At 30.0% G+C, this 25,756-nt stretch overlaps 2 protein-coding genes and 3 long non-coding RNA genes across 11 annotated transcripts; 3 read left to right on the forward strand and 2 right to left on the reverse strand.

Moving 5' to 3' along the window:
* The first annotated feature begins 1,617 nt into the window (after window positions 1-1,617).
* LOC145965152 (uncharacterized) lies at window positions 1,618-4,845 on the forward strand. The gene is made up of 2 exons (XR_014436632.1): window positions 1,618-2,009; window positions 4,459-4,845. It is a non-coding gene; the product is annotated as an uncharacterized LOC145965152 (long non-coding RNA).
* Window positions 4,846-7,069: 2,224 nt separating this feature from the next.
* LOC145965156 (uncharacterized) lies at window positions 7,070-8,221 on the forward strand. Its single transcript, XR_014436634.1, has 2 exons — window positions 7,070-7,698; window positions 7,904-8,221. It is a non-coding gene; the product is annotated as an uncharacterized LOC145965156 (long non-coding RNA).
* Window positions 8,222-11,115: 2,894 nt separating this feature from the next.
* Window positions 11,116-21,218, forward strand: Pvf1 (PDGF- and VEGF-related factor 1). Of its 4 annotated transcripts, none has more exons than XR_014436668.1 (6): window positions 11,116-11,641; window positions 14,430-14,535; window positions 17,701-17,912; window positions 18,034-18,135; window positions 18,753-19,024; window positions 20,689-21,218. XR_014436668.1 is itself a non-coding variant. In XM_083088779.1 (6 exons), exons 1-6 carry the CDS (start codon window positions 11,414-11,416, stop codon window positions 20,735-20,737), a joined length of 882 nt encoding a protein of 293 aa, XP_082944905.1. In that variant the 5' UTR covers window positions 11,116-11,413; the 3' UTR covers window positions 20,738-21,218. The 4 variants fall into 4 exon arrangements, 2 of the variants coding, with proteins under 2 accessions (XP_082944905.1, XP_082944896.1); XR_014436667.1 differs by lacking the exon at window positions 20,689-21,218 and adding an exon at window positions 19,600-19,829; XM_083088779.1 differs by having other exon boundaries at window positions 18,753-18,937.
* LOC145965306 (uncharacterized) lies at window positions 14,713-17,593 on the reverse strand. Its single transcript, XM_083088758.1, has 4 exons — window positions 17,516-17,593; window positions 17,170-17,441; window positions 16,253-16,794; window positions 14,713-15,809 (listed from the first exon to the last, which is right to left on the reverse strand). The coding sequence occupies exons 2-4, from the start codon at window positions 17,412-17,414 to the stop codon at window positions 15,334-15,336; spliced, it is 1,263 nt and encodes a 420-aa protein (XP_082944884.1). The 5' UTR covers window positions 17,415-17,441; window positions 17,516-17,593; the 3' UTR covers window positions 14,713-15,333.
* LOC145965332 (uncharacterized) lies at window positions 19,354-21,265 on the reverse strand. Of its 4 annotated transcripts, none has more exons than XR_014436678.1 (3): window positions 21,017-21,265; window positions 20,628-20,787; window positions 19,354-19,727 (listed from the first exon to the last, which is right to left on the reverse strand). It is a non-coding gene; the product is annotated as an uncharacterized LOC145965332 (long non-coding RNA). The 4 variants fall into 4 exon arrangements; XR_014436675.1 differs by lacking the exon at window positions 19,354-19,727 and adding an exon at window positions 19,853-19,925; XR_014436673.1 differs by lacking the exon at window positions 19,354-19,727 and adding an exon at window positions 19,853-19,925 and having other exon boundaries at window positions 20,568-20,787.
* Between the last annotated feature and the right edge of the window lie 4,491 nt (window positions 21,266-25,756).

Below are 25,756 nucleotides of genomic sequence, written 5' to 3' on the forward strand. Positions count from 1 at the left end.
CATTAACTTAACAATTTTTTATTTAATAGTTGAAAAAGTAATTACTTAAGATTTAATTTTTTAATTTTGAAAAATTAAGTTAGAACATGACTTTTACACACATAATAATTTTTTTTTAAAAAGAGTAAATTTTATATAAAATATCGGAGAGAAAATTATCAACGGTAAATTGTAGTTTTAATGAGAGTTATCACACAGCATTGCGCTGCATCCATTTTGATCTTTCGGTCTGTAGCAATGGATGGCGCCACCAACTGTTTCATATAAAATTGATAGAAATAAAATCTAAGCACTTATTTTTTTCGCTAGGATGATATCATCTTACTACAAATATTAACACTTAAATTAAAATTGAAAATTTTTTGAGAAATTCAAGATTTATCTTTAGTTACATATAATGTATAAGAAAAATTAAAAAAAATTAAAATATATTTAATTGCATTTATTTTAATTGCAAAGAAAAATAGAATAAATAATACAGTTAGAAACAATATATTATATGTAGTATTGTATTAATATAGTTATATCAATTTTACAACTTTATAAGAAACATTGAAATATAACTTTCTATAATAACAATTATATAATTAACTTGAAAGAAAAAAGTAAAAAGTTACGTACCACGAGATTTATACAAATAATATAATTCAAGAAAAAACGAGATTCAATATCATATCAATGTTGCCAAGTATTGCATCAACATATTAATAGACGTGATGTCTCTATTCTTAAATGGATGATTTAATATTTCAATGGAGAGAGACGTGATGAAAATTCTAACGATTACAAAATGCTCTTATATGTTCTGATAAAGTAATCTGTATGACGTTGATAATATCAGTTAATTTTGATTTACATTTTATATTCTATGCATGCATTTTTTTCTTATTAAAACGACAGCTTTACTAACAATAAGTACTTTTTATGTTATAAATCAATATGTCACCAATATGCTTACAAGTGTTAGATACATGATGATATCAGAGGTTATCGATAAGCTTCTTTCATTGGAAATAAAAGTATTATAAATATTTTCCAATGAATATTTTACATAATACTGAAATATATAATATGTTCTTAGAAATCATAAATTCTATTTTTCTAAAATATTTTTACTTTTTTACTTTACTATCAAATTTATATATTATATGTTTATTATATTATATATAATTAATTAAATTTATATATAATTAATTAAATTTATATATTATATGTTTATTATATTATATATTATATGTTTCATTACGAACAACTTTGTTGAAATGAGCTTATAAGATTGTTATAATATTACCGAAAAAAAATAATCCATAATAAAATTGTCACATGAGATTTAATTTATCAAGTAATAATAAGACAATTAATCACTATTATCGAAAATGCCGAAGGTTATTAAGGTTACGTTCACGGATGAAACGGAGTTCACGTGCACTTGACATATAACTTTTGGGATGTATATGAAAAATATAAAACACTGATTATATATTTTTCATACATTTTGTCAATACGCAATACCACCCAAAACCCATCTGAGAAAATCTCGCACAAATTTGTCACATAGTATCGACGTTAAACATTCGCGTATACTGATTACGAGATTTTTCTAAATGACAAAAGAATTACGATGAAATCGTCAATGTCATCGGGTTATCGCTGACTATTAAAGTTTAACCATGTTTTAAACACAGCTTAAACACCACGCGAGTTGTTAGTATCCGAGAATGCGCGCTTTCTATACGACTGTCGCGCTAGCGATCCTCTTTGCGATCCTCGCTAGCAGCTGGTGCTTCTCCATCAAAACGCTGATGGGGTCGCAAAATGACACAAGTTTACAACCGCGAATTTTAAATTTTCACGAGAACAACGGCACCACGGACTCGCAAATTACTAAGGAAGGCAGAATAATATTTGTTCCACGAAGAAATATAATTTGTCAACAGGGTGAACAAGCTGATCGGCGTGGCAAATGTAGGATGATATGGTGAATTGACAAAGAAAAGCAAATAAGTCAGGTAAGTCTTAAGTGTCGCAATTTTGCAAACTAATTTTTAATTTGTTTTTACATCTTGTATTAAATCGTACGTTAGTTAATTTAATTAATTTATTGTTTTGTCCTAATTTATTTTTTTGCTTATTATTTATTTTTAATTACTCTTAACGCTATCTATTAACTATACATGTAGAATATTTAATAATCCAGGTACCAAGCATGGTCATTGTGATATAAACACATAAATGATATAAACAAGTAAAAAAAAGGCAAATAATAATGGAATAAATTTTTATTTAATTAATTATTTAATTTTTAACAGAAATAAGTTTGAATAAAGCGTCTATATATAGCAAAAACTAATATATATATATGTATTATCTAACTATATAGTATAATTTTATCAAGTAACAAGTTTTATCAAGTAACAAGCTTTTAAGTTTCAAGTAGTTTTATCAAGTATTTATGTATTAGTTTTATCAAGTACATGATAATCATGCACGGAAATAAGGATAGTTTATTACTATTGCAAGCGTTATAACAAGTTATCGAGAATATCGAAATTATATAGATGAAACAATTTGTTACTTATATCATTTTTTAAGTAATTTAATAAATTAAAATGTATCACACGTTTTACGTACTTTCTTTATACGTTATTAATATCATTCTTTTTAAAATCAATTTCTCGGGGAATCCTTCGATAAAGTGGACCGTTAACCTCTTGCGTATTTTTAGCAAATCGACTTTATGCTAGTCAATCGCGCGCGCGACTCGAGAAACGCCTAACAAGTAAAGTTCAAGATTTCATCACGCAGTTCCTGGTATCGCAATCTCGAATCGATGAAAAATTCCGGACATGCCGGCTGATAAAGCCGTTGGTTGGTGTCTTCGTGATACTCCGCGTCGCAGATAAAGCCGGTTTGAGTACAAGGTCGATTTTAATTGGCCCGTTCGTCCGTTTCCGAGTAGCCTGCGTTCGATTCGAGACGGCGGTGGCGGCGATGGCGTCGGATAGAAATCAATCGTCGCCAGTTTCTCGACGTCTCAATTGCGCCCGCAGCTCGGCGGGCATCCAGCGGAAAATGCGAGAGTCGAATCAGCTGTTCGGATCGCCGGACGTGTCGAATCTAAACTTCGCTCACGCTTGAATCACGTACGCTCCGATAAAATTTGAAACCAAACGCTCTTTACATTGTGATTAACGAGGAGAGAGAAACTCTGCCACGAAGTGGATACTGATAATAATTCTAGAGCACGTGTTTTTCAACCACGAACATTAGTACGCCATCGAGTGTCGCTAATCGCGCTGCGATTGTCGGTGTAATATTTGAAAAAAGCTTCATCAAAACTCGTTATATTCATCAACTCACGTTAAAATTCTCTTCTATGATTTCTCCAAAATCTCCAAAACGTGCCAAGATTACGTATAATTGCGTGTGCTTCGCGTAGTGATTTTTTTATCGAGTGATTAGTTACGTTTGAATTTTCGAGAAGGTAATAAATAAATTAAGAGTCAAATATTCATGGCAACTACAAATCTGCAATTAATTAAAGCAAATTAAAACTGCAACCTGATTTTAGAATTAATCATCAGGGAGCGAAATCTAGCTTTCAATTGTTAATTGCCCTTGCGTTGTATTGCAATCATACGCAACTATGAGGCTTTTACTGGCCGTAGCGTTCGCGATATTTTTCTTCTTATCATTACCGAGCGCACGCACCAACTCAAACGTATCGCGAAAGGAAAAACAATTCGTGCCCTTTGATGATTACAAAATCGAAAGAGGATCAATAATTAAGGTCGATATAAAATGTCCGTCGAACCAGGTTAAAATTGGAAATCGCTGTAGAACTGTCTTTTAGGTAAGAGATTTTTCTACGAGAAAAGCATTAATATGTTTTGTCAACATAAAAAAGAAATGGCTGTATTATTTTCATATTATAATTTTAAATTAATTAAATGTTTATATCATTGCTACGTATTATAAATAAATAATAAATGTTGGAAATTTGCATATTAAATAGTACGTTATCCAATCGTTTTAATCTTTCTTTTCTGGAATCAAATCTGCAATCATTGTTGAAATGCTTGACGAACATATATCGTAAAGACATTATTGATAAATAATGTCTTTACGGTATATTTACGTCAAGCATACATTTTCTTATGTAATGTAAACTTATGATTCCAATGAAATATAACGCTCAAAGTTGATTTTCTTTGCTAGAAAGTCGCTAGAATCATTAAATATTTCAATACTCGTCCATCAACGCACACAATTATCACCATAAATTGATTCCTTTGTATCAAACTCAAATATGCAACAAATTGTACAAATTTTTATTTATAGCGACCATTCTATTTCCGCATATAGTATATAACTCTTATCTGACATTACCGCAAGTTCTGATAAAATATTTAATAATTACATTTTATATATAAATTGGAATTTTGATTTTTGTTACAGAATCTTCATTAAGGGATTAAACACCAATATTATTCATGAAAGGAGATATTTCCGAAAAGAAAACAGAGAGAAGAATCATCCATATTTTGAAGATTAGCAATTTATGGAAGGATGAATAGATTTACATTAAAAATATTTTATTAATTAACAATGCATGCAGTATCACAAATTGAATCATCAATTACAAATTTTCCAACAAATAATCAAGATGTGGAAATAATATCTAAATTATCTTGTCGCATTGTACTTATTGTCAAATATTAGAAATGGATTTTTTATATCAAGCATACATGATTAAAATCAATGTGAATATTATGAAGTATTAAAATTACATTTAATATTAAAGAATAAATGATTAATATTTCATTATCCGTAAAAGGAATCAAATTAATTGAATACACTCCTTCATTCTTTCAGAAAACATTTAAAATTAATTAAATATGTTATAAGCATCATTGAAATATTATATAATTCCCTTTTTTGAGGGATAGATAATATTTAAATCATATACATGTAAAATTTATATTTGTGTGTCTCTATGTGTGCATCTATCTACTGATATGAAATGACTATAAGTTAATGACGATGTAAAACAGTTATAAATTAATAACAATGCATGCGCATTACAACACGAAAGTTTAAGCTTTACATCGTTCACACGTTGACATGGTCATTCGATAAAGTTTGAAATATTTAATGTCGTGACTAATAATATTTTCAACGAATTGAGTACTAATAATTTGAGGAGACTTATATTTCGAGCATGAGTATCAGTATGACCTCTACATCACTTAATATCGGCTTAACTATCTTGCTACCAGTGCAAGGTTGTTGACGTCATACTTTATTAAAAGCTCTTTACACTACATATCAAAATCCTTTTATGATTATTCTATTTATGAAGCTTCTAAAACGTGGAAATTACGCTTTACGATATACATTTGCGTCACTGCTCATAAAATGATTCATTATGTTTGAATTTTTGAAAAAGTGATTAGTAAATCAGGAAGAAGATATTCGTGACAATTGCAATTAATTCACACATATTGAAAATGCAACATGATTGCAGATTAGATTATCAAGAAGTGAAATCTAGACAGCTTCAAGCATTGATTGCACACGATATATATTGGAGTTATATATAACCATGAGACTTCTACTGCCAGTAAGATATGCGGTAGCATTATTTTTCTTCTTGTCAATAGTGAGTACAAGCGCGACCAATTCACATACATCGTAGAAGAAGAAGCATTTCGCAGACTTTAATTATAATAGAATGGCAGCAACAATGATTAATCCTTTTATGCAATATCTAATCAAACACAATCAAAGTTGAAAATCGCATATCTGTTATTAATTCACAGTAAAATTTTTTAAGAGAGAAACTCTTTATTAGGAATATGCGGATGATACATGTTTTGCAATAGCATAAAAGATATTATCATTTCTATTATTGGAAGGAAAATTAATGATAAAACTTGATATTGCTACATATATAAATAAATAATAAAAATAATATTTATAAATAATGTTATATATATAATAATCAAAATAATAATTTATATATTAAATTTGTAGATATTATATCCTATCTTTCTATATTTCTCTTTTTATTTTGTATAAGTCAATCCTTTTAGTAATATTGAGTCTGTAATGCATTGACGTTAGACAAATTCACTTATACTTGCAGTATGACGTAGATAATTCCGATGATGTATAATGCTTTTCAGTTAATTTTATTTGCCGGAAGCCGCTAGAATATTCTTGTCTATGATGGGCACACAATCATCACCTTTTATCGATCTCCTTTAATGTCCGTCAAATTTAAATATGCAATAAATTGCTAAAGCGTTTATTTATAATGGCATTTTATTTCCACGTATATTCTATAGTTCTTACTTTCAATATTGTTGCATATAAAACCTATTTGTATAAAAATCTTAATAATTATATGTTGTATTTAAAATCCATGTATGTAAAATATTTTCAAAAAGCGTGCTCTTATTATAAAATCTTTTAATTGATAATTATTACTAATATTTTCCGTGAAAATATTTCCTAAATGGAAAAACAAGTAAGTTAAATATTCTAAAAATTAAGAATAAATGAGAACTATATATCTTAAAAATATTTAATTAATTATATAATAATATATATAAGATCTATAATGTGATATAATCAAATTGTCAATCGTAACAATAATCGTAATAATCAAAATATGAAAATACTATCACAACTTATTTTATTTATCGCGTACACTAATTCTAATATTTCTACGAATAAAAATAAATTTTGACTTTATATGAAAAATTCATAATTAAATATTATTAAATATTAAATATAATATTTAATATTAAAAAATATAATTGTAGTCTTAATATTTATGTAACACAATTTGAAAATTAAAAATCTTTTTCTTGTCCAAAAGATGATTAAAAGTACTAATTAAAATTATATGGAAATAAAATGTAACTTTATATTTAAATTTGTATAATCTTTAAAATAGACAAAAATAAAGCATATGAGATAAATAATGAACATATATATGTATATGTATGTGTGTGTGTTTAAAATAGTTATATGTTTAAAATAGTTATATATGTAAAGGCCATGGAATGAACAAAACATTTCAAATACGTTTATACATTATTCTTATCGCCCGTATTTCTAACTGACTCATGAAACAAATTTGTCTGCAATGTATAAACCTCGAATATATAGTGCACAATCACTCTCAATACTTAATCGCGTTGCGGAAGTTTCGAATAAAAGCTCATGCGTAAGCAGTCAGGATATGATTTCAACCGCAAATTAACGGTGACGAAACGGAAAGGAGACGGAAACCACACTAATGGAACCTAGTTACATATAAATACATATATATATATAACTATAGGGATCAGTCGTTATTAGCATTTTGATGCTGTAAGCGTATATACGCTAAAGAAGGGAAAAACGTTCTAACACCAGTATTTAATCTTGATCATCCAATTTGCAATTTGAAAGGATTTGAAAGATTGGATAGTGCTTGTAATAATGGCACCAGCACGTTTGTTTTTACTGATTCTCGTGTCGATAATGTTAGTATTCGCGTGTGAGGGACGGCCGCTAACTTTTCCTAATAGAAACTGGATACAAACGAAATGTCCACCAGGTTATAGGCCCGTTCGTACCGGAGGATGCAGATTAAGTTTAACATTTTCAAATTAGTAACCTTGTTCATTATCTCTTCTTGCACTTGTAAGTATACATTCGATAATATTTTTATAATTAGACAATTTACTTTTATTTTGTCGTATTTTCTTGTATCGTAACACTTGTACTTTAAAATATAAAAATTAAAGAAAAATAATAATATAAATATATTTTCATTATATTCAGATGACTATTATATCTTAAAATAAACCAATTAATAATTGATTATTTTTGTTTTGTTTAATTGTAGAATAGTGCAAGCAACATTGCGGAAGATACATTTCTTGCGCGAGGAAAAAGATGTCATATTCATAATAAAAAATAATTACATCTAATTCAATTTTTTATTATAAGAATTACATTTTATTGTCGAAAACGAAGATTTAAAATGCTTTTTCTTCTCTGCGCATATATTTACAGTAACATATATTTTTAAAAAACTGCTTTAAAAAATGAAACAATTATCGTCTGCCACAAGTACATATATAATATGCTTTTCTAATTAGCATGCATCATGTAAATTTTGTGTATACATTATTTTAATAAACATAGTAATTCTAAAAAGAAATCATTTTTTTTAATTATAATCTCTTATAATATTTATTTACGTATATTTAAAAAATATTTTATATATTTTTTTTTTAAGTCTATCTAAATAAATAATAATAAAAATAAGACACTCGTAACAGTATTAGCAAAATATTATGTTAAAAAAATATTGTTTTATTATTTAATAAAAGTTTTTATTTAATTTATATGGACTTATTGTTTCTTTTTCTTCTTTTCTCTCTTTATAAAAAATATGTTAGTATTGTACTTATTGATTATTGAAATAATACTATTGATAAAAAAATATAAACTTGGTACTTTAATAAAAATTTAAACAATTTGAAAAGACAATCATTAAAAAATACAAAAAAATAGTAATATTAATAATATTTAATACTGCATATACTTAATATTTTATTGGATTATTATTAATATTAAACATTAATTAATAGTGCTTAATATATTAGATTATCATTGAATTGTAATAAAAATTTGTTACTATGTGCACATTTACTAATTTTGTTTATAATATATTATATATAAAGTTTTTAGAAAAATATTTCAATATCTATTAAGAGTATCTTTAATGACAAATGAATTAATATTTACGCATTTTTTGAAATACTGCTTTTACCCTTTGAAATATCGGATATTAGATAATATCAGAATTTAAAATTCTCAACTGGTTTGTTGCAAATACCAACATTATTTTCAATTTTATTAAAATGTTTTGTTTCTTTACCTTTCGTAGTTTATCTTACGAGGGATTATCAAAAAATGAGCAATATTGGTAAAGTGATTGATCAAATGAGGCCAACTGTCGGTAATGTCAAAATAATAAACATACAATGGTAACATCTTAAAATAGCTGATGATTAAGTGAACTCGATTGTCGGTAATATTATTTCATTAAACACGTAAGCGCTTTATCATGCGCAAAGCGCACACACATACATGTACTATTCTTTCAAATTTTTGCCAACCTACATATATCTGCTTTTCTATCTACTTGTTCATATATTAGAAAAAGAAATAATCGAGACAGAATTAAATCTATGTACATACCTGATAATAATCTGCATTTTCGCTGGACCTCGATTATGCGTCCAATGCGTTACAATCAACATCCTACGCTTCACATGAAACTCGCGATCACTTATTGCGCACGAGATTTCACTTTAAAGCAGTAACAATCGTATAAAATGAGGAGCGATCCAAAAGTGGTCCGTACATCGCGACGCGAGGTGATACATTGAAAAATAATACGGTGACTCTTGATACGTAGAAACGATAAACACACATGACCCCGCCTAATTTCTTTTGATTACAGTCGCAATTATATCGTTATTGTATAGTAGCGATTATTTACGTTACAGAGGACACGAAAGACACTCGCGTTTACGTCTCAGATTCACTTTTAAACGATAATAACCGCAAAAAATACGGAGCGACTTGAGTCTACACCTGACGCGACGCCTTTTGCGATCAAAGTAACGGCGCAAACTTCAAGCGGTTTAAAGTAAAAATAAAACTTATTAATATTTGAATTTATATATGTAAAAATAAAACTCGAAATATTTAAGCGATTATTATAAACAGTCTAAAGAGCGAATCAATCGTAGTAACTCACTTGATCTATAGACTTTTCCAATGGAAAATTAATATATTAAAGTGTCGAATATGGTAGAGATAAAATTCAAACGAACACTAATGCTTGATGTTCGCGCGAAATATCCGATTACCAGCACCATCTATCTGGAAGTAAGTAAATTATTTAGTCAATTAATCATTTGGTAAGTAAATTATCTTTAATTACCTTACCTATGGATAATAGCACTGATAATCAGATTAATTTATAAATCCGTTGAGATATTAATTTTCGAAACTATGATTTTATTTCGTCAAGTGCTATTAATAAATTGCATAAATTACTTTGCAAGTTCCTGCTCCACTTGCACTTTATGTAAGTGACTGCATCATTGAACATTAAGATTTCCCGCAGATTATTATTACCTTGAGGTGTAATGTTATGAAAACTGATTCTCAGATTAAATCAATTGCATATGCAAATTTAAACACCTACTTGTATTCATCCACACCCACACAAAATGCTCTCCCAGTATTAAAAGAAAAACTTGGCTTATTACATTATCATTATTCTATATATCATAGGTGTATAATAATAAATTATGACTATTTCCTTGTGGCTACTTTGAAATCTTTCGTAACATCTACTAATCTATTAAATATAAGATACTAATAACACCAAAAAGAAAAATCTACATTCTTTCATTGTGACAAGATTGATTCTGAAAGACACGTTCCATAGGAAATATACATCAGTGCCCAATAAAAAAATTCGTGGAATTTATCTTTCTTTAAGAATTTCAACATACGATATAACGAATTATATTTATAAAATACATGACAAATACGTGAAAAAAAACATGTACGATAAACGTACGTATCATCGAGATATAATAAACAAATAATAGATGAGAAAAATTCTTTTCATTACTTTATCGCGTCCGTCTTTTCGACACAAATTCGCAGAATAGAATTTTCCGGATTATGTAAGAAACGCGCGATATTTTTACGTCGCGCTTTTTTACATAATTTCGTTACGATCAACATTTCGATCGAGGACGAGCGAAATAAGCTCTTTTCGTTATTTTATCGCGCCCGTTTCTTCGACACAAATTCGCGGAATAGGTTTTCCCGGATTATGCAAGAGGCGCACGATATTCCTACGTTGCGGTTTTCTATAATTTCATTATGATAAACATTTCGATCGAGGATGATCAGCGTACGCGAAAAAGTCACGGCGCTTATCTCCGCCACGATTCGTGCGAGCGCGCTCGCAATGCGCGCCGCGCGCTCGCACGTGTGTGCGTGAGTCAAGAAATACGCGCGAGACCCGTACGTCTCATCAGTCGATCGCGACGCGAGGACTTGGAACGCTCAGGTGTGTTGTTCGGAACGAGCGCTTATCGCGCAAAGAAACTCGGAAAACTCGGTGCAAGGAAGCAAGGAGCCGGCTCGTGGATCAGTCGCGAGAAGAATCGTATAATAGCGGATAATAATCGAATAATAATAATCGCCGACGTAACATCTCTGTATCATTATCGCCGACATCGATACGAATCTTGGTGTGCTTGTATAAAAAAAGTGTGTAGAGACGAATAGAAATTATTCGCGGAATTGCGAGAAAATGCAATTGCAATTCGACGCGCCGTTTGACAATCAGCTGTTTCATTTCGGCGCGAGAATATTCGTTTTCGCGATCGTTTGCGGCGGATTCGTCGTAGGACAAGTTAGCGCTCAGTATCATGGCAATCCTGATCACGTAGTCTTTCCCGGACCGATTTCTGGCTCGAGATCGAGGGCCCTTGATGTTAAACCCACGAAGGGCTCTGCGGATGACAGTGAAAATGCGCTGGTAAATTGGTACACATTGATTCTTATTGTATTGTATTAAATTAATTCAAATTGTTCCAAATAAAAGTTGGATTAAATTTATCAGATATCACTTTCTCTCTAATCTTGAATCAATCATGACGCACCCAAGCCAGTTGTAATAGTTACAGGCAATATTTCGTTATTTGATATAAAAAAAACATAATCAATAATTTAATAAAAAATTGGAAAATATCTACAACTATCCGTATATTTTACTTTACATCCAATTAGTTGTAAAAATGTAAAAAAATTAAAATATAAGGCAATTAAAATGACATACGGTGCGCGTTGCAACACGTTTCCAAGATTCGCAAAGGCCGAAATGACGTCGAAGGCCGAATTTGCCAATGTCGAGGATATCCTCGAGTGAAATAATCGACGCGCGCAATCGACACGCTTGTGATTCGCGGCACGACGTTCGCGATTCGATGTAAAGCCGATCGTACATCATCTCACCTTGCATGCAATTGTGCAAATACCTGGCCGACTAAGTCGTTATCGGTATCGGTAACACTCTATCGCTATAACTCTCTAACTCTATTTACCTAACGATACGCGAATTGCTAAAATGAAAAATAAAAATACAAGATAATAAATAATCAGCTTGAAAAAGAGAGAGAAAAAACTAGGTGTGTAAAAATACAGTGTAAGATAATGAGTTCGCGTGCAACTGAAAAAATAACTGAGTAAGCGAGCCGCTTGCTTAGAAGAGAAATCTTTATGTCAATAGTATAATTATTAGCCTGTATAGTTATTAGCTTGATCATTATAATATTATCGTCACCGCGGCTGAGTCAGTGAAATCGAGAATGCTCAATAAAACATAACGGCGCCTAAGCGCTAAATATAAGGTCTTGCTTCCTTGGCAAGGTCGCAACCAGTCGCTATCCCGAGAGAGGAGACTGTCCGTCGTGATCGTTATCGTAAAGTCGCTCATTTGAGGTTTCACTTCAAGGTTATCGATACCTGCGAGTTCAATATTTCGTATAAAGTATGTTCGAAAGCCGATAAAATCAGAGAACAGATTCGGAATTTCTCACGATTTCTTACATCAGAAGGATTCCTAGAAAGTATAATGTCTCGATACGCGAAATATTTCTCAATTATGCAAATCGTAGAACGTGCGCAACCTGTTGCTTTCAAATCTTATAAGGCTGCGTTGTGTCGTGCCACTTGAAAAAATATTTCTCGAAGTTAAAAAGAAGCGATTTCCTTTATTATATATCGCATGAGAAAACACAGATAAATAATTTCCTGCTAATTAATAAATCTTATAATAATGTTTCATATTCGCATTAAATTTTGAAGCGCATTCTTTGATAAATTTGTAATTAATTTTTTTCTAAATTTATAAATTTAAGTTAATCGATAATTCATATTTTGTGTTTGAATTAAGCTTTGTCTTTAAAATCAGTACATAATTTAAAAAAAAGCGATATTTGCTATTAATGATAGATTAATATAATAGATGCAATTATGCTTAACTTTCGAGCCACTCGTTAAAGCTATGTTACTCTTTTTTGCTACGTGGTATAATAACGATCCAACCTGTTTGAGAACCTGTTTGAATCATGATATCGAAGCTAATGATTTCGCACCCAAAGCAGTGGCTATCAATGACTAATAACATAACTATGCAATATCCCAAACTTACTCCTTACTATATTATCTTCTGTTTACAGATATTTATCAATGTGGAGTATGTCGATTTAATATAAACGTCGAAATTCCAGTAATGTGTAGGCTAGTTGAAATTAAAGAGTTATTCGATATAATTAAGTTATAATAAAATTTCTTGTAGAACAATACAAATTATAAATTCCATCTTTTCTATTTTTATATGATATTCAAGCATTTTTATAATTATTATAATTTATTATGAAAAATTTAAGATTATTCTACAAGATTATTTTGAAAGTAACAAATACATATATTAAAACTTGTTTCATTTTAAATTCAGTAAACAAAATAACTAAAGGAAACAAATCAATTTTTTTTTTAAAAACAAGATTTTGTGTAATATATGGATCATTGACCGGTATTCATATTTAGCCAAGATAATTTTCTCCTTAGTCACAGTATCCGCGATTGAACAGGATGATTCACAATTTGCGGGAATATCCCGATCGAAGGATAATCTTATGTTTATCTTTGAATTAATATTTATGAGATTGTGGAAAGAAATAATTGATTTTACGCGTATGATCCATTAAAATTTATTATCTTTCTGTTTCTTTCTGATCTTGAACATTTATCATGTTGCACCAACAGAATTGAAATAAACTTGAGAAATTTTCATTTTAAATTTATCTTTCCTTACGCAATAAAATTTTCCGGGATAGCTGATGCAGGAAAAATGCAGTAATGCTAGCCGTAGATTAATAAAAGAATTAATAATCATCACAAAAAAATTTTTATGAAGATAATCGATTATCTTTGATATCACATTAAGTAATATTAATTTTTAAGTAATATTAAAACATATTAAATTTTCTAAGATATACAGAAAAATACAGAAAAAATTTGATTACAAATTAATAAAATAACTTCTAATAATTTGTATCTTTGACTTTGAAAAAAATAAATGCTAGGAAATCATATTATATCGTTATAGTTACAAATTAATCATATTTATGATTTTTTCATCGTTATCAGATTTTGATTAGATTATTGCTGACTAATTGATAATAAGATATTATAGAGATTAACTATATTTATATAAAACGGATATACGCATAACTTATCTTGTAAAAATATCTTATTTTCAGATACCACTCGATTTAGCCATTAGATTAAATTCCATAGAATCGTCGGACGAGTTTTTGCAACTTCTTCAAGGTGTCCCCAAAAATGAAAAGGAGCCTACATTAAGCAGTAAGTTTAATTCACCCGATGCCATTTCATTATATATCTTCATGATAAAAATAATCCTGAAAAATTAGTTGTATCGAAAAATTAGTCGTATAAAGGTATAAAACAAATTAGAATCTACTTGTTGCAAATTCTATTTTATTGAATAAAAAAAAACATCAAAATTAAAATCTATTATCACAACTTATTATTGCTACAAAAACGAGAAAATATATTGTCTTGTACAATCATAATATTTCAAAAATATATTAATATACAATAATTATGTGTGTTTCACAATATATATGTAGTCATATGCATAATTGAACAACTATCATAAGAAAATAATCGTTTATCGAGATGCAAATAAAATCACTGTGATCGTGATAAAATCAATATTTTCCATCTAACAATAAGCAGAAACACAAATTAAGTTACGGCGGTATGCCTTGATTGCTTTATTGTTTACACAAACGCGCAGTTATCAATGTACACTGAGATTATCATGTAAATTCATGTGGATCGCATGCGTTCTCATACTTTCGATGCAGTGCAATAAGCCTTCGAAAAATATTATACAAATTTTTACGAGCCTAAAATACTTTTTAGGAATTTTGTAGAATTAAATGGCGTTTTGCTAAATGGCAATTTGATTCACACAGGATATAGTTTTCTATTGTAATGAATACAAATTCGCCGAAGCGCATCCGATTGATTTGCTTGACAATACTATAGTTATATAGACACAAATGTCATTCAATCGCGTAAATTTGTGCACTAGCTTCATTCTGCATCTGTTATTTCTTGCATAATATATTCATTTTATTCAACTTTTGTATAAACAATCATGTGAATTTGATACATAACATTAAGAGGTGGTTTTTTATTCGGATAATCCAAAATCAATTTATTTCCCACATAACGCACGCAAGATTGTACGTTGCATTTCTTATGCATCTCGGTTTCGAAATCTTTTAAAAACTTCTCACGATATTCTGAGGAAGGTAAGGATTTCAAATAATCGTCGAAATAGGTGTTCCGTATTTTCTTAGTGCTAACTTGGATTATCTCCTCTACACTCGGTAATTTATTTTTTTGTATTTTATATGTATTGTTGTTTACCACAGTAGAAGGATTTAAATGACTAGCGGGAGGAATATTTTCCTGCATGCACTTTTTGACAATTTTCGGAGATTTATTGTCGATTAATAGCGAATATGCGATTTGTAATTTGCATTTTCGTTTCCAATTCTTCCTTTTAAAGGCCAATTTTGACGAATAATATAAAAATGGGAAATCTAAAATTTAGTTAATATAATATTTTTTTAAATACATATTGTTTAATATACGTTTTAATCATGTAAATTAACTTCAATCAATATCTGTCTAACATTTACTATTAAACAAAACATTATCTATTTAAAAATCTAATAAAACATTATCTATTAATGTTAGTTAAAAAATCATTTGTTATTTTATAATTTATCTTTCTATAATTTAATTTATATTTTATAAATATAGAGCTTTTGTTAAAAAAATGTTTTAATTTTAAATATGTTTTATAATCTTAGTTTTAATATTAATAATTATGATTGTTTTTCATATTTGATATATATTTTTTGATATAATAAAATATTATATATTTTGAAATTGCTTTTTTTAATTGATTTTTAATGCTACTTTTTTCGTATATTTATATTACATCTATCCTATCTTTGTATATTTCGTATATTTATACTACCTTTTTGTATATTTATTCGCAAAAATTTTATTGTTCCATTTGCCTCCAGGTACTTAGTCGTACCAGCTTCAACAATAACAGGTTCATCTCCTTGACCAGACTCTCTGTTGATGGCTCTGATGGTTGGTGCCATTTCCTCTTTCAATTCTGCCCTATTAATGTTCTGTATCTTCTCGACGATAGCCTGAGACGTAATCTCGGGCTCGAAAAGATTACGGAGATCGTTCTTGTTAAGATCATTACTTTGATCATCCATCTTAGTGATTGCATTTGCATTAATTTCATTTTGATTCGCGTCAATATTTGCATTTATGTTATCATTGACATTCACGTCATCACAATCTGTCATTATTTCCAATTTGCATGCATGCTCCTCAATATTAAATGTACAGTCATTTTCAAGTACGGAAGTTGCGTCATTTCCATTACTTTCCCGATTAGAATCTATTGCATTTTCATAGTTCGTTGACATTTCAGTCTCACGAGAACAATAGCTCGTGTGGGTTTCACATTTAGCGTTTTGATCTACAGATTCTCTCGACCTACGCGAAAAGTCAAATCGTCTTTACTTAATATAAAACGTGTTACGTTTTTAAATAAATTAAATACTAAATACAATATAACTTATATAGATTGAAAATCGTATATAAATTAATTTTTGAAAAAGTATGGAAATTTGAAATGAATGTAAACAGTCTATTTAAAGATACTTTCGATCTACGCAAAAAATCAAATCGTCTTTATCTAATATAAAACGTGTTATGTTTTTAAATAAATTAAATGCTAAATAGAATGTAACTTATATAAGTTGAATATTGTATATAAATTAATTTTGGAAAAAAAGTATGGAAATTTGAAATGAATCTGAACAGTATAAGATACAATACGAGTCTAATTTATTATTTTAAAATTCTCACCGATTCGATTGTTTCTCCTCAATAGTGATATCCGCAATTGGCATAATGTCCTGAAACATATGAAAGGATTCTGTTCTATCAGACGCAATAAAAGCAGTTACACTTTCTTTCCCTCTGATCTCTTTTCCAAACCACTTGAGCACCACATTTTTTGCAAGATGATCCTCGAAACCGGGAATCATTCCATCGACCAACATGAAATAATGATTTGTAACCGAGATTGCACGGGCATGTTCGTTGCTCATCTTTGTGCTCGGAAAAAATAACGCGACCTAAAGAAAATTTAATATTGATTTAATATCTAATTTCGCTTATCGTTCAACGAACTATATTTTAGCAACTTTACTTATATCATTGTTAGACTAGATACTGTCTTATGACATTATATCTCATCTGAAGTTTAAAAATAACACGAAATGTTTACATAAAAATAGAAGGAAAAAAATCTCACAATACCTATTTGAAAAGTTAGTATTCGTAACGTCCTTAAGATTGAAATGTTTTCAGTTAGAATACAAACGAAAATTTCAGGTAGATTTGGCGAAGGCGAGGAACGATCGAACGCAGCGAAACCGATACCGGCCAAGTGTATGCCCGAGTTGCAACCCGTTTCTCTAAAAGTGGACGACGATCCTTCGACGATTATTTTCCCATCCTGTACACGGATCAACAGGTGCGGCGGTTGTTGCGGTAGTTCCTTGCTTTCGTGCCAGCCAACAGCCGTGGAGATCCGAAACTTTGAGGTAATCGATCGTCGTAGAGTTGAAGAATACGAAAGAGAACGCGCCTATTATTATAAGTAACCAACTCGAGAGAACGCAATAATTGTTGAACATTTTTCTTATTTGTTTGTCTCTGCTTAAGGTGATCGTGGCGTCGATGAATGGACTGAATTATTCGGGTCGACGAATTGTGCCGTTGGAGGAGCATATTAAATGCAAGTGTGACTGCAGAATCAAAGAGGAGGTAATTTGATGACAACCGATAATTGACGGATAATCGACGCCTTCCTGCTTAACCGGGCCGCGCGGTCCGCGAGTTTCGCACCTCACACATCATGTGTCATTGTATTGTTTTTCATGCGACATGCATACGTGAGAGCGATTTACGTCAGCTAGTCGACTGAAAAGAGCACGAGTTTCTCTCATGCTTTCAAGTTATCCCAACAATGCGTGAAAATACATTATAAACAGAAGTGACAGGCGAGTCGAAAGAATGAATCATCTTCACATGTGCATCTTCACCTTGCATGTCCTTCAAATGCAAAATTACCATTTTCATCATGAACGTAAAAAATTTCAGTTTTAAAAAATGTATATGTTTTTCTAAATTAATATTATACTTTAAGGCATTCATGATGTGTGTAGTGTACGGTACAATATTTAAGCTAAAATAAGCTTCGACAATTTCTCAATTTCGTTGATTACGTATTATTACAATTGACGCTTCCTTGCAACGTGCGGACGCTCGTGAAGTGTGTCAATGCGTTGGACAAGCAAAATTTAATCGTATTTAAGCGCGCACGCAAAGTGTTGACATTCTTTTCGTCGATGATTCATACTATATCGCTTTTTTTACCGTAGCACTGCAACGACAAGCAGCATTATGAGCCGCACAATTGCAAATGCGTCTGCGACAACATCGATGAGGCGGAGAAGTGCCGAAAAAGCAACGACACGAAGATCTGGAACCCGGATCTTTGTTTTTGCTCATGCAGATCTGTCGAGCCATGCAGCACCGGATATTACTTCAATTACAACACGTGCAGGTGTGAACGGACAGAATAGAGAGATCTTCTCTAGAGGAATAAGGCGTCTTCTCCTTTTCACTGCACTCTACTACTCTATCTTGACTTGTAAGCCACACGCGAATGCACCAATCTATTCACCGAAGTATTCTCGACTTATTTCGGCCATCCATTTGATTTTGCACGAATTTTTGCAAGTTTCGTATCGTACTTTGTATCCTCCCATCCATGAATCTATGTCATGCAACCTGTTTGTGCTCTCCTTCTCGCATGGAATGTTTGCACGCGAGTGGAATACTTTCGATCTCTCTCTTTCTTTCTCTACATTATTTGACTATTTTTCCTTTAAACAAAATAATACACAAAAGCGAAATGAAGATTCGCTTCTATTTGTCAAGATTTGTCGTTTTTTCGCTGTCTAGTTACTAAAAAAAATGTTATGTCTCAAAAATAATATATGTATTTAACTAATATGTAGCATTTAAAATAATGTTTTGTACTTTACTAACACAACAATGAATATTGCTTTAAAAAAATCCTTGACAAACAATGACGCAGGAAATTGAGATTAAATATATGTGAACAATAACCTACATTATTCTTTTGATTCACATACAGTTTGATCACAAAATTATAGCATTCATGCTGCAATTATTCGCAATGTAACCGTAAATATGTTCCAGATGTGGACCAATAGTGTTGTCTAGACCAATAAACAGATTTGTATCCACGAAAGGTTCAAATTACAATTTCTCTAACCGTCGGCCCGAAAATGTGCCGCCTGTGATAATCCCATTGGACCCATCGGATCCTAGAAGAAAACATAAGGAGGATCCAGAATATAAGTGATAAAATAAGAATATATAAAGAATATAATTTATATAAAGATAGATAAATAAAGAAATAGGACAGACATACGAATTACAAGACTGCTAAAACATATCCACGGTCACTTTATTAGTCTCTTTGTTACAGAGATAAGACTTGTTATTAATTCAATGTCTCGGAACTGGAAGAATAAATTATTTTATTCGATTTTTCATTAGATTGTTTCATTAGATAATAATTTTACCACGATGAAAAACATGTTGTAAAACATATAAACTTTCAGTATTCGTGCGTTTATAATGCATAAAATAATATGGTAATGGGTATTGCTAGCTCTACGATCTATTAGTGCAAGAAATATTACATTTTGTGATTATATTTCCAAGCTACAATAGAATGACACAGGCTTTCTTAGTGCCAAAGTGTTAACCCATTATTTAACCTATTATGTATTTATTATTTAACCTATTATTTAATCTATTGTGGATAAAATCAAAGAATATTGTGATATATTAAGAATTATCCATAAAAATAATCTTCTATGTTATTTATATCATAAAATTATTGTTCTTGTATTTATTGTTGTAAAATAAGAACTATTTACTCTAGTTATTACATATGATACATATGACAATAAATCTGAGACTTTCACTATATATATATATTACATATATTTGTAATTAATATTTATGACTAAGTAATAATGAAATCTTTAGTACTAATGCTTCTCATTGCTGTATTAAATTAGGTCAAAGCAAAAAAAAACTATGTGTATGTAGCCTTCTTGCAAAATATAAATTAGTTCTTTAGAGCGATGACATACCAGAAACCACAGTGAGGGACTGGTATGTTTCAAGCAATATAGGATAAATACAATTGTTACATTAATTATTGCTTCTCTTTAATGGATGTATCCGCTACAATATGATTTATTCCTTTTTCAGATTCTTCAACCTTCTGCAGATATGTAACAACATTCTTGTTAATCCTTAAGATCTCGCTGTAACTTGCACTCATAGATTCAATAGATTTGGTTATGTGACCTAAACAAAAATTACATTTTAACATGTAACATTTTATATGTTGTAATCTAAAGTTTTCACAAGAGAATTTTTAATACTCTATAAAATATTTTATTAAAAAAATTGTTTTCTCTATGGCTTATCTTCATCTAGTACCTATACTTTTCTTCCTTTCTAAATTAAACCGTTATAGAAACCATGTATATACATATAAGAAAATGTGTTTACATTTTCAATAAATCTTTCTTACCAATAGAAGACGCAATATCTGCGATAGACATTTCCTTCGTAATCTTGGACCGTTTTCTCTGCTGCTCTATCATATCATCACTATTGTACGACATATTGCTATCTTGTGCGGATATTTCATACTAATCAATCCACGATATTTTCATAAGATTTTATGCAAATAGGTACTAGTTGACATTCATGGCGTCTCTCAACCACAAAAAGGCGCGAAAATGATCATCACTGTTCAGCCATTATTGTACCCACTGGTCAAATACATGCTTGTATAAAGATTAATTTTGATTTATCAACGATAATGAATAATAATTTTACACTGACAATAAAAATTAATAATTAGTTAATTTTATAAAATTATTTACAGAGAAGTAGATTTATTCACTTTCTGAGAAAATTGCGCTTTTGACATAGTTAGTGTTGTCTTTGTCATGTAAAAGGTGAAAACCTTTAATGTCTCTTTTTCTTTTCTATTCGACAGGTCATATTCCTTGTTATTCTTCCAATATTGTTTATGTCTGTAAAGGCTGTTTTTGTGCAATCGGTCAAATAATATGGTAGTAACAGATATTTATCGCTTTTAAAGATACAAAGAGAAGACCGAGAGATGTCATGGCCTGCTTATAGGTGAGCCCTGAAAGCGATACTCCCTCTATGGACATTGAAAACGTGGACATGAACTACAAAGCCAATGTCCATGAATGTTCTCAGAGGGTAATATATAATGTGCACAATTTCTGGTTTTGTTCCGTGCTATATGAACGAAATGCCGGTAGTGTACCAGTGCTGTATAACAAGATACTTATGTATGTGAAATTGATAGTAAATACATTATTCAATCGCGAAAGATATTGTAATATTCAAAGATGAAATAAATATTTTTCTATATTCATTGTCATATTTATATCTTTTTATTTACAAAACACAAAATGCCTGCTGTGGGATAAAAACACTTTTAACCGTATTTCTATAAATCTTCTTAATTAGCAGTAAACTAATCTTTGATATTTATCAATAATTTTTTTAATTATTTTTAATCACTGATTCTTCTAAAGTTTTTATAATTAAGACTTGAAAAATATAGACGTTGCAAAATATTTTAAGTCTCTTCCTTTATATAAAATATAAAGAATTCATATGTTCCATTCTAATATAGCTAACATTATTTATATATTTTTATTATAATTTTCATACCAGCATAATACTTTTATGCTTAATACTTTATATAATACAATGTACTAAATTATAAAATTTAATATAATTACAAAATAGTATTACTATTAATAAATAGGTTGTATGCATACTGTCTTTTAGTTTCTAATCATTTCCAATCACTATGCATTTCTATTCAATATATTCTCTTTTTCGAGTTCTTAGATTATTATGGTTTATTGTATTCCTTTGTGTTAACATCATAAAAATTACCATCACTTGTCATGCTTATTCCTTCCTATGGAATCCATCGGAATACTTTCTATGGACATTTGTTCTCAGGTATAGATATTCAAATCACTGTAGTTGCCTTTTTCTATTTTCTCGATTATTGTCCCTTTTTCTTTCATTTTATTTAAAAATATTAATATAATTAATATAACAAATATTTATATAATCTTGGTATCTCTTAGTCTTCCCCTTCGACCTGTCCGGCATGGGTGATCCTATCAGTAACTACGGTCGGTATTCATAATTCACTTTTATATTTAAGATCATACTTAAAATTATCTTAAATATAAGAAAAGTCTATATGAATATCGGCGTATGTTACCGCCGACATAGCTTTCAGGTTCATTAGACTCAAACTTCCTCATCCGGCAAATGCCTTCGTTAAGATGGAGATACCATCGAGGAGGAAAAATTTTTTATTTTCTTTCAATACAGAACTTAATACAAAAGTTAATGTAAAATATAATATAATTTGAAATGTAATACAAAATAATTTATAACATGGAATAATTTATTACACGAAAATATCCAAAATATATGTATAATATTTTATAATATAAAATTTACTAAAAATTTTTACGTAGTCCAGACAAGATTAGCGATGATTAATCCCTAAGATTATTGGAATTTTAATATATTTTCCTTAGCATTAAAGGAATATTAAAAAAATTTTAATGATCACCTAATAGCCCTAACTATCCTTTTTTTTTACGTGGGGAAAATGCTCCTTATGCACATCCCGGCGGGACCTATTTAGCGGTCCCGCCGAGGTAGTGTTGGGCTCTCACAAACATAAAATTTCATATTACATAAAAGTACATAAATTTCGTATTACATAAGTACATAAAATTTCGCAAAAAAATTCGTATTACTATAAAAATTATTGAGTGTTAACAATTTAATTTTCATTCTTATATAAATAAAATACCTATAAAAGAAACATTCAAAAAATATTGACCGCTTAAAAATTGATAATATTAATAATATAATTATTGAAATATTTATTAATCTGTTTTCCCTAATATTATTTAAACCTACATTTCCTAATTCTTTAAAAGATACATAATATATTAATCACCTAAATTAATCACATAATAGCCCTAACAATCCTCTACTTCTTGAAAGGAAAATTAAAAAATCTTAATGATCACCTAATAGCCCTAACAATCCTATTTCTCGATTAAGTGAAATTATTCGAGGAAAGCCTATCTCTAATCACGTATATTTTAATTACGTGCCCTAATTACATTCTCTAACCGCGTGCCCTAACCGTGTGAATAAATGTCCGACATTACGTACTATTGTACGTAAAGCTTTTCTTCAGGCCAGTTGAACTTACTTTTCGTTGATCCTGGCCACTTTCTCGCTCGATCTCTAATCAGAGATCGAAAAAGGAGATAAACACTCCTTCTTTTGCCGATTAATTAACGGCAAATGAGCGTGAATATTTCACGCTCATCGTAACGATCGCTCGATTTTACGATCGTTCGTTAAATATTTGAATATAATTTTATTTTAACTCAAATAAAGCCAAATTACTACAAATTTCTGTATATTATATTTTCAAATAAAATATAAAATTCATATGTGTGTATAACTTTTATCATATTACAAATAACTTAATTAATTAATCATTTGGCTTTATATTAAGTTAAAGTAAAGTTTAAAAACAATATCTACAAACAAATTCTACGATGGATGAGCTATAAGAAATTAGAATAAAATAAGTGCGCCTTATAAAAATAAAGTAGCATCAAAAATTGATAAAATTGATAAAATTATTAATGCGTGCTCTTTATTTAATAAATTAGACAAAATCTTTACAAAAAAAATTTCTTTTCTTGATCCTCTTTTTTTAATTAATACTTCAATATATTTTCGCAATAGATGCAAAGCATTTCGAAAGAATTTATTAAAAGTTATTTAATTTAATCTATCCTAGCTCATCTATTTTAAGGCAACGGATTTACTACAATCTACAATCTACAATGTACAATCTACAATTTACAATCTACATCTACATTTACGATCTCTACGAATTCGTTACCTTAAAGTTAAATGAAAGTTTTTTTCACTCACCGGCACTGATGCGCAACAGCGGAGTTGTTGTTATCGAAGCTAGTTGTCTGTAACATACAAATATAAAATTCATTTATAATAATGCTCACAAAAAGCAATTAATATTTAAAAAAATTTTTATCGTGCGGAATTTTATATCCGATGTGTAAAATAATAAGCAGATAAACACGTATGGAAAAATTTTATAAATTTTTGAAACTGTTTTTTAAATAGAAAATTTTATATGACTTTTATAAAAATCTTTCTCTTTAATTCATTTAAATAATAAGATCGAATTATTGTTCGTTTATAACAAGTTAACGATTTATAACAATTAATATATAAATAATAGAGATATTCACCATCAGGTTGCTCCGCCGATGCAAGATTCCTCTCCCAGGCCTCCTCCGCCTCTCATGTTGTTGACGCGCGATGCTTTTAACGGCACTCCCGCACTCACGAGCGATATTTTTATATCGCTACTTCCGCTATTTTACGCGCGATACTAAACGCCACTCCCGCACTAATTCGGTACGATTAAAAATTTGGTCACGCGATATATATATTTAATATATATATACTTTGTACGACACACTCCCGGTTTCGGTACGAGCGAAAATCCCATTTCATTTCACGAGAATCAACTTCGAGCCAACAGGTCGGGAATGCAACGATACAATCGAGTTCTAACTAATTCGGGCCGAACCACTTGACGAAGCACGAAGCACGAGTGTACATTGCATAGCAACGTGTACAAACTCGAAATCCTAGTTAGTTGGCATCGGAAGTAGAGACTCGTGACAATAATGAAATTTGGATTTTTATACGAAAAGTCCAACACGGAAGCGCGAAAACGCGACGACGCGAGAATACTACAACGCGAAAACGCGGTAACGAAACGCCGCCGTCCGCGACACGTTGATGGCACCGACGACGCGAAAGGGTACTTAGCTTCCCCTTCAGGCTCCTTAAGATTTATCCTAAATAGAAAAAATTTAAGATAAACCTCAAGGCACCATCCAAGTACTAAGCCCTCCCACCCCGACAAGGTGTACCCAATGGGAGGGTTATATTATATATAATTTTATATATAATATATTATGTGGAATTTATTTTGTAATATATTATATAAATTTAAATTCGCCAATATAAACGATAAATAAAAATATAAAGGATAAGAGAAAATATATTACATAAAGCAATGTTCAAAATAATTGATTTTAAAACTAATTATTGCGCGCAATTA

This window comes from Camponotus vicinus, unplaced genomic scaffold, assembly GCF_025532165.1.
Source record: "Camponotus vicinus isolate PSW18456_S1 unplaced genomic scaffold, iyCamVici1.0 SCAF_1, whole genome shotgun sequence".
In the NCBI taxonomy this organism is placed as follows: Eukaryota; Metazoa; Arthropoda; class Insecta; order Hymenoptera; family Formicidae; genus Camponotus; species Camponotus vicinus.